Below are 15322 nucleotides of genomic sequence, written 5' to 3' on the forward strand. Positions count from 1 at the left end.
TTTAACGATGTGCCCGTTTGCACCAAAGCGAAAATGTCAGCCATGAGATGACTGGTAACCAAACTGGCATCATTAATCCCTCGGTAATCCTTAATTTGTAGGCAAAACCTGCAAAGCTCAACCGAACTTGTGGTTGAGGAATGTGAATAACAATTTCTGCACAAGTAAAATGTCAGATGTGTCAAATTATTTTTGGACTGGTGTGTCTTTCACAAGTTGCAGTGTATCACAACTGATCTATTGACTCTGTGAGCCCGAGTTTAAGCTGTCATAACGATTACGAATTTAATGCACTGTGCGATGCGGTGCCAATTTTAACATCTATTGTCAGTGGATGTTATACCCTCTCAATTATTGAATTCCTCTATCCCGATAGTCAAGTCCAACGTCAAAACGTAATGAGATTGTCAAGATTGTGAATATAAATATGGATGTAACTACAGAAGATCGTTTAGGCACACTTCAGCAAATAAGTCAGCGGAAGTTTGTTGATGTACTGGATAGTATTTCAGGAGTAAAAGACCTCATTATAGAGCCTAAGTTAATGAAACCACTTGAATCTTTCATAGGTGCTACTGCATTGAGGTTTGTTTCTATTGCAGAAACCGCAACAACGTACCAATTGAATTGGAAAATAACTTTTGCATATTCGATTCTTTCTCTCAGGCGGCACGGGGTTGATAAAATATTCAAACTTGAAGAAGGGCTGAAGGTATCGAATGTACAGCGTGTATTTCTCATATCTGGGGATCTCATCACTTGTAAAAGGGTTTTGGATCAAATCCATTCTGAGCTTTCTCAATCCCATGGCCTGGCACACCATTTGTTAGTCGTTCCACGGGTTCCAGCTGCATTGGATCTTTTAGTGGAGGAGGAAGGTCGTTATCGGTATATCGATCTCATTTTTAAAAGTATAAAACAAGACACCATGGTGTCTTGGTTTTTTTTCACATAGTCATTGTTGCACCTAGATTTTCTCATGTTTTCCAGGATTGTCTGGACTGGTTAAGGTCCGCTCGCTCTCCTGGGAATTCATACTATCAGATGGGAACGTATTGTCATTGGAAACACGAATATTCACTGACCTATACTACCACAAGGATACCGGCTTGCTTCCCGCCATTGCAAAGAACTTGTGGTCCCTCCAGCTCATTTTGGGTCGGCCCAGAGTTACGGTATGCCTTGGGAAGCACAGCCAATTTGTGCTTAAAATGATGGAATCTATGGAGGATTATCTATCTTCTCGAAATGTTACCGGTCAATCGGGTGGGCTAATATTGATGGACAGATCCTATGACCTACCATCGGTGCTCTTAACTCCTGTCACATACTTGGGTTTGATGGGAGAAGTTTTGGACATTAATGTTGGCATAGCTTACTCCAAGGGCTCACAAACCAAATTGAATCCAAAGACTGACCAGGTCTACGGGGATGTTAGAGACAGGCATTTCAGCGACGTATTTCCATTTCTGCGTGACAAAGCAAAGCTGCTGAAATGTAAGAACTATCTTACACACGATCACAGAAAAGGATTGAGAATTTACAAATTTCTTTTAACATTTCAGCAGAACAAGAAGCGACCCAAACGATGCAACTAGCCGAAATGAAACGCTATGTAGCAACTAGATTGCAAAAGGTTACAGAAGCCAAACGGCAACTAGGTTTCCACATCGCCGTTTGTGAAACCATAGTTGAAGCATTGGGCCCGGCATTCGAAACATTGCAGTCAGTTGAAAAGTCCATACTTGATCGTAGTAGGAGAAAAGAATGTTTGGAATACATCGAAGCTAACATAGGTAGTTGACTTTACTCCGAAAAATCTCTTGATTGACGATTGGATGTATAGTTGTCATAACGTTCTATCACCATTTTCAGATAACTATCCCTTGCGAAGCCTTCGTCTTCTCTCTTTGTTGTCTGTTACAAGTGACGGGGTAACTTATAGTGAAGTTCAACCGATTCAAAAAGCATTCTTGCACGCGCATGGCTATCAGAATATTCCATTATTCTGGAAAATGGAACAATGTGGTCTTATTGTGTATCGGACTGAAAACGTCCTCCAAAAATTGCCAAAATGGAGCAGCGAGTGGGCTACAGGTGCTCAGCGTGTGAAGCAGCTGCCAAATCATACCAAACCTCTGGATCTGAAGTCCCCAACATGTTCAAGTTACGTTTTCGGCGGATCTTATATCCCTTTTGTAGTGAGTTACTTTTTTGAATGTTTTGTACGAATTCATGACGAAATCATATGCAATTTAGTAACAATTGAGTGAATAATTTCCAGGCACAGCTGGCAAGACTAGTGTTGAATCAAGAAACAGACGTCAAAATTTTGAATTACGTTACCAGTTTGCCAGATTGTAGCATAACTGGACTACAGGATACCGCACAGAGCGGGACTTTCACGTTTTGTGTCATAGGAGGTATCACGTACGGAGAAATAGCGGCTTGCAGACTCATAGAAAAAGCGACGGGTAGTCGTTTTGTTTTTGCATCGGACACGGTTTCCACCGGAAATCAACTTCTAGAAGGCATCAAGAATGTTTAGTGTATCTTAAAGTTTTTAATAAAAACAAATTTAATACCGAAGCAACAGATTGCCTATTTATTTCTTTATCGTATTATATGACGTTTAGCCCTAGCAACAGATTGGAATTCGTATATTTATGATCACCGAATGAAGACATTACGAACGTCGTGACCGGTCGTGACCGGTCTCAGCCTGGCAATTAATTTAATTTTAAGGGTAAAAATAGTTATAGGGGTGTGAGAATGTCGGCTATAAGGGGGGTTTTTGATAGCCGTTGGTCGTACGAAACAGTTATTGATTTTTCTTGTTAGTTCTATCCGTAGTGCGCATAATCACATGCCTTTTACTCCCAGGGAGTGATCATCCCCGTAGGTGGGGAGGGAAAGGAGGGTGTCGACTTGCATCCTCCAAAAATAACTGTCAAGAATAAAGAAGAGATCGTTTGATATCCCGTTATCATCAGACGCCAAAATTATTAAATCGCGTAACCAAACTGTATGACAATAATATAAATAGAGGATAATTATAAAAAATTTCTTTCACCCTTCTGTTGTATATTTAATGACAAATTCTGTATAAATCTTGCACGTCTCTTTTAGCAACTTATGCGCACATCTAGTGGCGCGTGGTGAGGCCGTCGATAGACAGTAGGGGAGAAAAACCTTTGAACGATCGCCGAGCTAATTGTGGGGGTTCGAATAATAAAATCATAGGATCTGCGGGTGTCGCATAAATATCTTTCCGTGAAAAAATTGTATAAATAAAATATTTTACCGCTGTTTTATCGATTTGAAATATTCCAAAAGTGGAATCGCAAGGTACATCTCCGTAAAGTTCATCAATTGCAACACCTGCTAAGGGAGACAGCTTTGTATCTTATGTATGAATGAACCCCCGATGCATTGATCGATTTTGCCTTAAAATAAACCGTTTCTGTTGCGTGTGTGTATTTTTTCTCTATACGACGTGAATTGTGGGACGAGATAAATAGTGTTTTATCATAACCGTTCGTTCCATGCACGTTAATACATAAGAATACTAAACCCATTAAAACCGCTAAATCGCAAATTATACCCATGGAAAAAAGACGTTTACGATAATCAAACGTTATAAAGGTTACCCATTCAAATATAACGACGACAACGGCGTCGCCGAGATCGACGACAACGAAGAGGAGAAAGAGAACAAAGAGGATTTCGACGCCGACGAAGAGGAGGAAAATTGTCAGTCAGCGGTTATATTCGAAAGCGATCGCACATCTGCTACCGCGAGTCCGCGAATAAAATAGGGTGCAGGTGTAGGCGTATGAAAGAGCCGAGATTCGGTGAAATTTATTACATCTGTTAAAGCGACCCCGTTTTTCGGGGGTAAAACCGTCACGACGGCCGATGTCAGGATGCCGGAGCAGAGCAACGACTACAGAGTCGTCGTCTTCGGGGCTGGCGGGGTTGGGAAAAGTTCCTTAGTATTACGTTTTGTGAAAGGAACATTTCGCGAATCCTACATACCAACCATCGAAGACACTTACAGACAGGTAACTAATTCAAATCTCAATGGCAAAAATTCTATCATATCTAGAAATTATCGATGCTGCGGCGCTAAAGCTCTGCAGATCTACGATGACACCTATTCGAAGTCGTAATTTATATCCGATTCACGAACTTTGGTACGGCTCGCAATGTTCAGATTATTTTTATGCGACTTCATATTCTCTGACTTCTGTACGGACATTTGGTTACACTATTAATCTATTTCATTTATATATGTTTCATTTTCTATGTGCCGCAGGTGATAAGCTGCAACAAAAACATCTGCACATTACAAATAACCGACACTACAGGATCTCATCAATTTCCGGCTATGCAACGATTGTCAATAAGTAAAGGTCACGCCTTCATACTCGTATATTCTGTATGCTCAAGACAAAGTCTTGAAGAACTCCGACCGATTTGGGCAGTTATTCGCGAACTCAAAGGCCAGGATGTTTCCCAGATACCGATCATGCTGGTGAGTATTCTAAAACCATTGGACCGCCATTCTAGAAATTGGAAAATTAAAATTTTCAAAAATGTACCGACGTAAACAAACTTTTTGCACAATTTCAAGCCGATGCGACACCTTTCGTTTTTTCAAAACAGAAACGATTCAACGAATCCCGTTCTAAAATGTACTTAAAAACAAATCCCGTTATTCTTTAATCAGGTTGGCAACAAATGCGACGAGAGTCCTTCGGTTCGAGAAGTATCGATGAGCGAGGGTGAAGCTGAGGCAGCAAATTGGGGTTGCGGATTTCTCGAGACATCTGCAAAGACGAACCACAACGTGAACGCTTTATTCCGTGATTTATTGACCTTGGAGAAAAATCGCACAGTATCATTACAACCGGTTCAGAGTAATAATGCGATAAGCCTTAAGGAAAAATGTGCCGTTATGTAATTAGTGAAAAATCTCAAATAATACGCGGCCATCAGTCGAGCCGATAAGAAAATTTCAAAAAAATTCAAAGGAAACGAAAATTGAATCCAGCTATCCCAGCCGTAGTACCATACGACATGTCATAATAGTTTTAATTACTATTGGAGTACGGTAATAACTGCACAATCCAAGTACATATTTACGTCGAGAAAATAAAATAGCTACAGACTCTCCCAAACTGATAGAGCATACATCGCATTGCGAATTAAAAATCAGTCTGAAAAAATCTATGGAAATCGAAAGCCCCGCTCTCCAAAATCCAGGTGAAAATTCAACGGTATTATCAACCTACATATATCTTCCGAATAAATATTCGAACATCTGTATCGGCATGAGAAAATAATAATAACAATAATAATAATAATTTCAATGTCAATAGAGTTAAATTAGGTCGCTCGACATGATACATCATACGTATGTTTATAATTATACCTACAGCAGCTACACTAAACTACGTAATTAATACCTAATAATGATGGTAGCTAATAAATCAATAAATCCATGATTATATAAATAGGTTATACATAAAATACATCGCGGCTGCGTTTCGTGGGGATAAACAGAGATAATTATTAGATCAAAATCTTTCATTCGTTAAATACTTCTCAAATCGTATAGCTATAATTACATCCCGATCAGAATTTTGGAATTGGAATCACGTTTTTTGTGACAATTTACGATATACCTAGTCAACCGAATAATGATAATATTAATAACTGGAAAAAACAAAAAACAAAAAAAAACTCAATTCGTTAGATCTCGAATACAAAAACTACAATTCGTAGTTACGTATATGTATAGTAACTAACAATACATGAATTTAATGAAGATTCTCCTTCAAAATTATTGTGATCAATCGGTATTGCGTAACAATTATCCGGTCATGTTACGTTTTAATGGATTGTAACAATATTAATTATTAATTAGGACAAACCGATTAGGAACATTCACTCTTTATCCAAAAAACAGGTGCGTACCGAAGCAGGAAGAAAAAGCAAAATATAGCATGAAATGAAATGAAATGAAAATCAAATGAATGATAAACTTTTTAGCCAAAACTATGACTTGGATATTATATACATACACGGATTATCGAAAGATTGTTACATCTATATACATAGTACAATATACTCTGTGTATAGTTGAGTAACGCGTTTTTGCCTGTAACGCGTAGTTTATATACATATTGAAAATATAAAAATTATTAATTTATTATACATGTATAATAATCATATGTATATTATGATATATTTCTAGAAATATGTCGTAAAAATCAGCGGTAATGTTTCTCGGGTGAAATGGGGGGGGGGGGGGGGGGGATGGATGGAGACAAAATAGAAAAACTAAATAATAAATTGAAGAAAAAAAAAATAAAATTGTTACACGGTTGGTTTTTGTTGAATAGTTGTAAGATTTTGTAACAACGCTACTATAGAGTTGATTATTGTATCTAGTATAAATACATGATATATAGATAACATTATTATTTATACATACCATTATATAACACGTTATATCGAAAAAAGAAAACAACATTTATGAATTATTATATTATTAATTAATAATAATAATAATAATTTTAACGACATTGGAATCGCTATTCGAACGCAATAGACGTACGTTTATATACTATTAAAAAATATATTTACTATTATAGACATATATTATATCATAGAAGTGTGTATAGAGCACTGTATTTAGGGGTTAGGAGGCTGTTACGAATATTTGAAAATAATTATGAAAAATATACATGTAACAATATCATTGGATAGTGATCTCTGTTGGCGAACTTTTAGACGCGAAAAGCTGCTGTGCGGCTTATACATACATACTGAAAATTACTACCTAAGATAAATAAGTTTTTCATAATCATGATTTAACTTATACAACTCATGATATTGCATATCGTTTTTCAACAAAAGAAAAAAAAAAGAAGAAAAAAAAATGAAGAGGAAAAATAATCATAGCAACAATAATATGACACGACAAACGAATACTGTATCTACTCAAAAAATAATTTATCTACCCATTTATTCATAAATAGATGTGTGCTTTTTCTTTTTTTCTTTTTTAACACACGCACCGCAGTATAAAATGTAGCTATATTTATTACTTATAATATAATTCTCATGTATAATATTTACGGCAACAAAGAAAAAACAGTTAAAGTTTTTAATCAAATCAAATCTACACAACGACTATACCTATAGAAATTTATCGATCGATCAGCTAGATTATTTTGAACAAGATTTTAAATATCAAAATTTACACCACAAAACTAAGTGCACAAATTATATCATCAAACTGTAAATTTAACTAAACCGCGGCTGTATATCTTGTAGAATTTCCCCATATCAAGCTAAAAGGAAAAGCAAAAAGTGATCCGAAAATAAGAAGACGAAATAAAAACCGAATGAAATAATTATCGATCAATATTATTACGAACTGTATTTCTATACATTGTATAATTGCCAGAATATTATCACACTATTACCTAATTAACGAATGAATATCATTATTGAAATTTGACGAGTAATAATACATATCTATAAATTATATCCTGATTCCGTAAAAAAAAAAAGAAAAAGTAAACAAAAAAAAGCTGAAAAAAACGGAAAAAGTATAAAACAGGATTGTATAAATGCACAAAAAAAAAAAAAATCATAACAAATGAACAAATAAATGAATAATTAAAGGAAAAAAAAGGGAAAAAACGAAGGCAAGAAACAAATAAATTATGATAAAAACAATTTGTTTAAATGAAAACTATCTGATTTCGGGGCCAATTGAAAGTATGTGAGCAGGAGAAGACGTGAATAATTCGGATCCTCGGGAGAAAAAAGAATAAGAAAAAAGAAAATTATTGGTACGAGGATAAGAATAAAATAAAGCTCTATTATAATACGCATGAGAATGGTATTCACCTATTATTGTACACACATAATTACTATTACTAAGTATATTATTATACTTAGAAGAAAAAAAAAAAGAATAATTATTTCTTAGTGACGGTCTGCAAAACTTTCTGGAATAGATATTACGATTTACTACAATTATAGTATTTTGTATTAACTTTTTTTCATTAGAGATCTTAAGCGTCGATTTGAGATGTTCCTTTTTATTTTATTTTATTTTTTTCGTTCTTATACGTTGTGTAAATATAATAACAGCGCGCGTGTCGATATATACGTCAATGAATTGAAAGTTTTATAATTGTGAATACTAAGTACTTACTATTCCACACATACTTTTGCCCTGTCACTATACGTGTAAAATTTCTTCTATATTATAACGTTGAATTCCCTTCAATTCTCTCTATATCATATAATTCAAGAAAACATATATAATTATTATTGTTATATTATCTATATTTCTCTAAAACTCACTGTTATCGAAAGAGGAAAAAAAAGAAAAAAAAAAACGGAATCCCACAGTTAATTTTGCAGCATCCCCCTTGATTCACGCACTTTTTCTATATACTTATAGCGTCCTTTTGTATATCTACAATGATTCACGATTATCCCGTCGATCGCTTCGATGACTATTTATAATATAATCTCCTTTGTACGATTACTTTCGCTCCGACAACATGAAACGACCGCAAAATAACGCGTTGCAAAGACTGTATTTTAATCTCGTACCACGTAGCCCTCGCTGCGAGGACTGGGACCTAATTTGATCGAAACTCGACAGATAATTTTGTTGTAACTAATAATTACGTATGTCGTCTACAATAATGTCTCACCCGAAGCCCGTAGTGTATCATATCTTGTAATTTTTATTCTTACTCGTATCTTTCCCGTTATTAGTTTGTAATTTTCTCTCTTTCGCTGTTTCATCTCCTTTTATACGTGGATCAGATAATTTATTTTTGCTTCGAGGGCACAAGAAGAATTTATATATATGTATGTATATGTACCTCATGATATATCGAGATTTATCGAATACATTATTATATATATAAAATTGAAAAAATTGTTGACAGTTCTTTTTTTCCAAATGTACCTCGCACTCGGTTATTCGCGCACTTAAATTTAAAACTATCGCGACATATTGATATATACATACCTATACCATACATATGTACGCACGAGACGTTGACACAACTATGTATAATGTAGATACTTTTGTCACCGTGATAATCGCCCGTTGCTCTGCAGCGAACCATCTGTTCGGATAATAATACCTTCACCTAATTTTATCCTGTACATACACCTAGAGCCCTATTTGTATATAATACATATAAATCCATCGGTCTTTATTTACAAATATTTCTCATTATATATTCTACATATCGACGAGTAGCGTAACATCGAAGAAAAAAAATTCGACAACTATTGCGTGTTGTAAAAGAATTATTATTCGATCATTCGGTTCTTTCTATCAAATTTCTATCGGCACATCATTCAGTTTATTGAACCCCGAATATTTATCAAAGTAAAAATGAAAATATGAAACATTCAAGATATCGATCTTGTATTATTTATCAACTTTTATGTACAAAAACAATAAGGTGTGTGCAATGGTGTAGGCCAATGGGTATACGTATATGCATCTGTTTGCATGTGATTAACTGTTGTTTATCGTTTTCTCCAATAAAGAGAAACGCAATATAGAAAAAATGATCAATTCAATGTGTTCATCTGACATGCTTAATCCATCGAATCGCGAGTGATGATTCATTGAATTATACCGATTGTAAATTTTATCGCTGTGTAATTCATATAATTATTTTATTATGATATTTTCAGTTATATGTATGTCATGACGATAATGCTCATCATAATGTTTATTTTATTGTTACGTAGGTACCCAGCTATGAATTAATAATTTTTCTAGAATGGAAGAAACACATATCACAACAGATATACCGTATGTCATACGTATGTACTTGTAGAATGCGAATGCACAGATTGAGCGCCACAGATGAAGTTCGAATACCTATAGATATAATACCAATACCTATAAAAGTGATTAATTGAATTATATTATTAAAGTTATCACCACACTTATATCAACCTGTATTCGATTGTTATTCGCTACGTTGAATTCTGTATACTATTGTAATAGATATTTACATAATAACATATAACCTTCATTCTTGGCAATTATACTTGTTTCGTTTATATTTCCATCCGCTCTCTTGTAAAGAATTTTTCAGATCTCTCGTCGATATCTCAACCCCATAACTAATAACATCGGAAGACAGCTCTGCATAGGAGAATGTTCGCTCGACTCGGATGCGAATTTTTTCATCCGACGAATAGATCGGTCCAGTTAGCAGAAATACTTGAGAGAACATCAGAATACTGCGACAAAATAATGTCGATTTCAGGGCCAAAAATGAAGTATCGTTCAAATCGAGTGAGCGACTGTTTCTTGTTCATGTATTTTGACCTCGACATGCGATGCTAGTATCTATAAAATATAGCGAATGCAGCGAACGAAAAACGCGAGATTTTTCCCATACAGAGAACTGTGCAGTAGCTGCTGCAGAGGGAGGAGCTGGACCAGAAAAAACCGAGGAAAGATAAACATCGAGGAACCAATCCGACCGCGAAAGGGTGTATACCTTCGAAATAGTTATAGACAGTGGAAAAATAAGGTGATGTATGTTGCAGGAGAGTGATTGGCCGAGAGTTCGAGGACTTCGAGGACCTCGTGAGAATCAGGCGGGACCCATTGATAATAATACACGCGCAGGATCGAATCGTCGTGATTTTCACTGCAATGACGATAAAAACTATCGGTTGGCGGTCCTAATAATGTAATTCCGCCGAGTCAAGCGAGAGAAGCTGAAGGTGAAAGAATTACTTGAAAGTATTGACTTCGATCCATCGACTCTGCTTTGTGCAATTCCAAACTAAATCTTGTCGTCTGAATTATTGGAGTGCTGTGAGTAGATGAAATAACCGCGCCGGATCTTGAACCGCACTCTCCGAAGCGAGTACTCGATTAATGATCCGGTGAAAGCTCAATTTTTGCAAAGTGTCGTTTTCGCTCATTTTTCAATAGAATTATGCTACGCAACAAAATAAAACGAGCTGATGACGAACCGCGCGAATCGGACTGTAAACAGAGGAGACCGAAGTGCGCGCGTTGCAGAAACCACGGTCTTATATCATGGCTAAGAGGACATAAACGAGAATGTCGTTATCGTGAATGTGTGTGTCCCAAATGCTCTCTCATAGCCGAGAGACAGAGAGTAATGGCGGCTCAGGTACAGGATAAATTTTTATTACCTCGTCCGCAAAATTTCACCCCCTGCCGGAATATAGTTTTTCAGTTCACGAATAAGAATTTTGGCTGGGCGGAAAAATTGTTCGAAAGTCGAGGGGGTTGAATCCATTAAGCGCGGTGTAGCATTTCGTTTCGATGTACGACGCAGTGTCAGTCAGAGGTTTGTGTACCGAAGACATTATGATGTAATTTGATACCGAATCAACGCGGAGATTGTAGACGCGGCATGAATTATGTGCGCAACAGCCCTTGGGATATCAATTCGATGTAATAACGTAAAAATCATTTTGACATCGTTCGACCTGTCCTTTATATCCGTCAATGTTCATTGAATTTTTGAAATATTTCGAATCCTATTTTTGTTTCAAAACTTTAGGTCGCATTGAAGAGGCAACAGGCTGCCGAAGATGCGATTGCGTTGAGCATGGCGAAGGTAGCGACGGGTCAAAAATTGAGCCGTCTTCCTCCAGGAAAGATATTTGGCATGGCGGTAACCGATCCGAATCCAACTGAAGTAACAAAATGCGGTGCGGGAGGAATCGTCGTTTCAAAATCAACAACGGAAGACGATCAAGATCAAAATCCGATCGGCGGAAACCTTGATGAGGAAAAGAACGCCTCCGCTGCTCCGCCAGCCGCAACGGAAGTTGGAATATCTTTCTCGAATCAGGCTAACCAGAAATCATCGAAAATACCAACACGGGTTGCCTCGGTGAATACTGTGGAAGTTTGCACGTCAACTCCGGCGGTAGAACGCCCAAATAATTTTCAGAAGTACAGAAGTCTAATTTTTAATATTAATAAAAATCCTACTGCAACGGACCGCGGCGACGGGCTGAGCGAAGTAAAAGATGGAGAAGATAGCCCGGAAGAACGAAGAGATCCTGAATCGTCCGTATCACAAGCGTCGGTTCAAACTTTGGCAAACTTGTTTCCAAGCACAAAGCTCTCGGTTTTGCAGCTCGTCCTTCAACGGTGTGGTCAGGATTTATTGAAAGCGATCGAATATTTCGCCTCGCAAACCGCAGCCCTCGGTGGTTCCGGTTCCGCCTTCAAGCCCGTACAGGGTTTGCAGGGTTCGACTGGCAATCAAAATATCACCATTCAGGGGATGCAGAGTGTTAATCTCGGGCTGAATCTCGCTGCGGGGGTGCCGAGCGTCCAGAGTAACGTACAACAGGCGGGACCGGAAGTCCCGAATTTCTTCGCATTTCCACCATCTGCAGCGTATTCAACATTTCCGCGTAATATTTACGGAGACAGTTATTGCCTGCTCAATATATTACCGGAACAATTCCAGCAACAACAACAACAGCAATTGCAGCAGACCAAAAGCGCGATGACCGAAACGGCAAATAGCTTGCAAACGATTGCGAAAACCGGAAGCACCGCATTGCATCACGAAGATAGCGTTGCGCTTAACGTACAGTATAATAATTACTTCAACTCCAATATACAACATCTTCGAGAACACATGTGCAGCCAAATGATCGAGCCTCATAGACAAGGGCTGCTACATCTTCCGCCTATTATACCAGGAATTCCATGCGTGCAACCCAATTGTGCGCAGTGTTATAAATTTCCGTAAAATCACTCTCTGTTTTACGTTGTACGCGTGCACCGTACACAGGTGTATGTACATGAAAAACGGAACTTGATTGTAATTCTTAATTCTCTACACTGCATTAGAAAAATAAATTATTCCGCAATTATTATGGCAAAATTTCTACATTTTTCATCGATTAAATCACTTGGGATAGTCGTCATTCTACCTGTTTATTGATTTGGAGCAAAAACTTGATCCAAAACTTATACCCTCTGCACCTATATTATGACGACTCGGCGTTGAAATTAATTAACGTTATAAGCACCGCAGCGGCCTTGCAGGACTTCTCCGTGGATAATCCAATCGGTTAAAAATATTGGATGGCTACAGCAGGTTCGCATGGAAGTTATACGAGAGAAGATTCTGTTGGATAAATAGAGTAGATCGCGTCGTCCCCTCGGGCAGTATCGGCTTTCGTATGTTTAGTAATTCAAAGCACACCATATAGCCCTGCAGGCAGCCTAGAGGGGGATGACTCGGGCTATCGCATATTCTCTCTTCCAAAACAAACCCCTTCGGCCATCTATCACTTGATATCACTTGATATGGGTTACTAACTGTATTTACTCGATCAATTGAACTTTTCTAATACGATTATTTCAGCTCTATCACTCTTATAAACAACCACCGCTACTGCGGATCTTGGATTCCGGCTTAAATTTGTACAGCGCAGAATGGTGAAACTCCAATGAGTTTCCATCAGTCTTTACTTCTTGCTTTTTTTTTTGTTCGCTGTTTCATCCCGCGCTAGAATCCTGCAACAGCCAGCAATTCCACAGTCTCCGTGAGCAATACGTGCAGGAATTAAGTTTTGTAAGTTTGCAATTCAGTCTGTTACTACCACGAAAAAAAACCTCATGCAACCTGAATAGTTGAGGCATTCTTGACTACCAAGAATTAGTTAAGAATATCGCATCGATAAAGTTCATCCCTCATCATTATTGACGAGTAACTATTGTTTGAGTATTGACAATGAGTTTGATTCGTCGTGTTTGTGAACAATTTGAAAATTGGTGGCTCCAATCGAATGTATAGAGAATAAAAGTAGCGCCATCCATGATGGATCCGCGAAACGTTTCACAAGTCATGCACAACGAAGGTTGGCATGCATACTTTTATGTATGTCCCTGGTATGTAGTTTCGTTGGTAGCTTCTACGTTTCTTTCCCGCCAAATCCGCTGTCGCGAGCATATCGCGGGTCTGCGAATGGGTCGCGTTTCTTGCATGGTTTCTCCGCAATTGAATTTATCAACCCCACATTAACCCTGACGATCTTCGTTGAATCCTATATTTTCTGAAAAGTAAGATTAAACAACATGACGTCCAACGGAACAAGTCTTGTCGGCAGCATGCTAAAGTTTGCTAAATTAACAGACAAAGCACATGCACCAACAAGAGGCTCCGCTGCCGCAGCCGGCTTCGATTTACGAAGGTAAGCAAGAATTACTTATCTTTGGGATTCATTTCCCCTTTGTATCACTGAAATTAATCAATGCTGTAATCCACTTTTATTTTCATAAATATATGTTAAGGTCTCGTTATTAATCAAAAGTTCTGTTATAAGTGTCGCAACCTTCACATGTGGTCGTTATTACGCAATTGTCTAATAATTCGCTTATTTTTCAGTGCCTACGAGTACATCATACCAGCAAACGGCAAGGAAATCATAAAGACGGACCTTCAAATTGAAGTTCCTCCAGGTACTTATGGGCGGGTTGCACCAAGGTCGGGTCTGGCCTGGAAATATCATATTGATGTTGGTGCTGGTGTGATAGACGCTGATTATAGGTACATAATTTCATCTTACTGAATGAATTGAAACTCGAATGATGCACGTATAAGGTTCCAAACTGCAATAGTATTTTGTTTCATGTGAGTTATCATTTTTCACAGAGGCAACATTGGAGTGATGCTCTTTAACCATAGCAACGAAGAGTTTAAAGTCTCCCCGGGAGACCGAGTGGCGCAACTGATTTGTGAGAAAATAGTCTATCCAGAACTACTAGAAGTTGAAAGCTTGGAATCAACAAAACGAGGTGCTGGTGGGTTTGGTTCAACTGGAATTATTTAAAGACAGATTTTGAAGTACTTGTGTTTTTTATGTTTTAAAGGCAAAGTACTTCGTTGATTTCTTTTTAATGTAACTTCAAGTGTTTCTATTATTTTTTTAAGAAAAATGTATATTTGTGTTAAACTTAAATCAACTTTGTAAGAATTGTATGTAAGGTCAGCTCAGACTCAAGTGGTTTGATTATCATTATCAGTATTAGTAAGGTGTATTGGCGATTCGTTTAAATTGTATTATGTCTAATTTATGTACCAAAACAAAGGCAAATAAATCTTTAATTTGTTCTTACTATAATTGGTTTTTTAGTAGATCCAACAAGTTGAAGTTCTGTACATAATCGAAGTCAGACTTTACTTAAAAATGGAGACTACTGTTCCCATTTGAATATTCCTTCCAAATTTAG

General features: G+C 37.2%; 4 protein-coding genes across 4 annotated transcripts; all 4 read left to right on the forward strand.

The window, feature by feature from the left end:
• Positions 1-13: 13 nt before the first annotated feature.
• LOC105688995 (vacuolar protein sorting-associated protein 33B) lies at positions 14-2589 on the forward strand. The gene is made up of 6 exons (XM_012405680.3): positions 14-585; positions 667-878; positions 991-1497; positions 1566-1796; positions 1876-2201; positions 2285-2589. The coding sequence occupies exons 1-6, from the start codon at positions 428-430 to the stop codon at positions 2546-2548; spliced, it is 1698 nt and encodes a 565-aa protein (XP_012261103.2). The 5' UTR covers positions 14-427; the 3' UTR covers positions 2549-2589.
• Positions 2590-2897: 308 nt separating this feature from the next.
• LOC105689005 (GTP-binding protein Di-Ras2) lies at positions 2898-10113 on the forward strand. Its single transcript, XM_012405698.3, has 3 exons — positions 2898-4064; positions 4319-4537; positions 4733-10113. The coding sequence occupies exons 1-3, from the start codon at positions 3927-3929 to the stop codon at positions 4964-4966; spliced, it is 591 nt and encodes a 196-aa protein (XP_012261121.1). The 5' UTR covers positions 2898-3926; the 3' UTR covers positions 4967-10113.
• Positions 10114-10833: 720 nt separating this feature from the next.
• Positions 10834-13870, forward strand: LOC105688994 (doublesex and mab-3 related transcription factor 3, truncated). The gene is made up of 2 exons (XM_048652382.1): positions 10834-11225; positions 11622-13870. Exons 1-2 carry the CDS (start codon positions 11025-11027, stop codon positions 12831-12833), a joined length of 1413 nt encoding a protein of 470 aa, XP_048508339.1. The 5' UTR covers positions 10834-11024; the 3' UTR covers positions 12834-13870.
• Positions 13871-14025: 155 nt separating this feature from the next.
• On the forward strand, positions 14026-15207 carry LOC105689008 (deoxyuridine 5'-triphosphate nucleotidohydrolase, mitochondrial). The gene is made up of 3 exons (XM_012405700.4): positions 14026-14283; positions 14478-14639; positions 14745-15207. Exons 1-3 carry the CDS (start codon positions 14168-14170, stop codon positions 14920-14922), a joined length of 456 nt encoding a protein of 151 aa, XP_012261123.2. The 5' UTR covers positions 14026-14167; the 3' UTR covers positions 14923-15207.
• Positions 15208-15322: the final 115 nt, after the last annotated feature.

The sequence above is a fragment of the Athalia rosae genome, chromosome 1 (assembly GCF_917208135.1).
Source record: "Athalia rosae chromosome 1, iyAthRosa1.1, whole genome shotgun sequence".
Taxonomy (NCBI): Eukaryota; Metazoa; Arthropoda; class Insecta; order Hymenoptera; family Athaliidae; genus Athalia; species Athalia rosae.

What these genes read in the sequence shown, in the direction of transcription:
- LOC105688995 (XM_012405680.3), top strand. Translation starts at nt 428, where the DNA reads ATGGATGTAACTACAGAAGATCGTTTAGGCACACTTCAGCAAATAAGT. An exon ending in ATAGGTGCTACTGCATTGAG is followed by an intron (nt 586 to 666) that starts GTTTGTTTCTAT and finishes TCTTTCTCTCAG; the next exon opens with GCGGCACGGGGTTGATAAAA. An exon ending in CAAAGCAAAGCTGCTGAAAT is followed by an intron (nt 1,498 to 1,565) that starts GTAAGAACTATC and finishes TTAACATTTCAG; the next exon opens with CAGAACAAGAAGCGACCCAA.
- LOC105689005 (XM_012405698.3), top strand. Translation starts at nt 3,927, where the DNA reads ATGCCGGAGCAGAGCAACGACTACAGAGTCGTCGTCTTCGGGGCTGGC. An exon ending in TCGAAGACACTTACAGACAG is followed by an intron (nt 4,065 to 4,318) that starts GTAACTAATTCA and finishes TATGTGCCGCAG; the next exon opens with GTGATAAGCTGCAACAAAAA. An exon ending in CCCAGATACCGATCATGCTG is followed by an intron (nt 4,538 to 4,732) that starts GTGAGTATTCTA and finishes TTCTTTAATCAG; the next exon opens with GTTGGCAACAAATGCGACGA.
- LOC105688994 (XM_048652382.1), top strand. Translation starts at nt 11,025, where the DNA reads ATGCTACGCAACAAAATAAAACGAGCTGATGACGAACCGCGCGAATCG. An exon ending in AGAGAGTAATGGCGGCTCAG is followed by an intron (nt 11,226 to 11,621) that starts GTACAGGATAAA and finishes TCAAAACTTTAG; the next exon opens with GTCGCATTGAAGAGGCAACA.
- LOC105689008 (XM_012405700.4), top strand. Translation starts at nt 14,168, where the DNA reads ATGACGTCCAACGGAACAAGTCTTGTCGGCAGCATGCTAAAGTTTGCT. An exon ending in GCCGGCTTCGATTTACGAAG is followed by an intron (nt 14,284 to 14,477) that starts GTAAGCAAGAAT and finishes CTTATTTTTCAG; the next exon opens with TGCCTACGAGTACATCATAC. An exon ending in GTGATAGACGCTGATTATAG is followed by an intron (nt 14,640 to 14,744) that starts GTACATAATTTC and finishes CATTTTTCACAG; the next exon opens with AGGCAACATTGGAGTGATGC.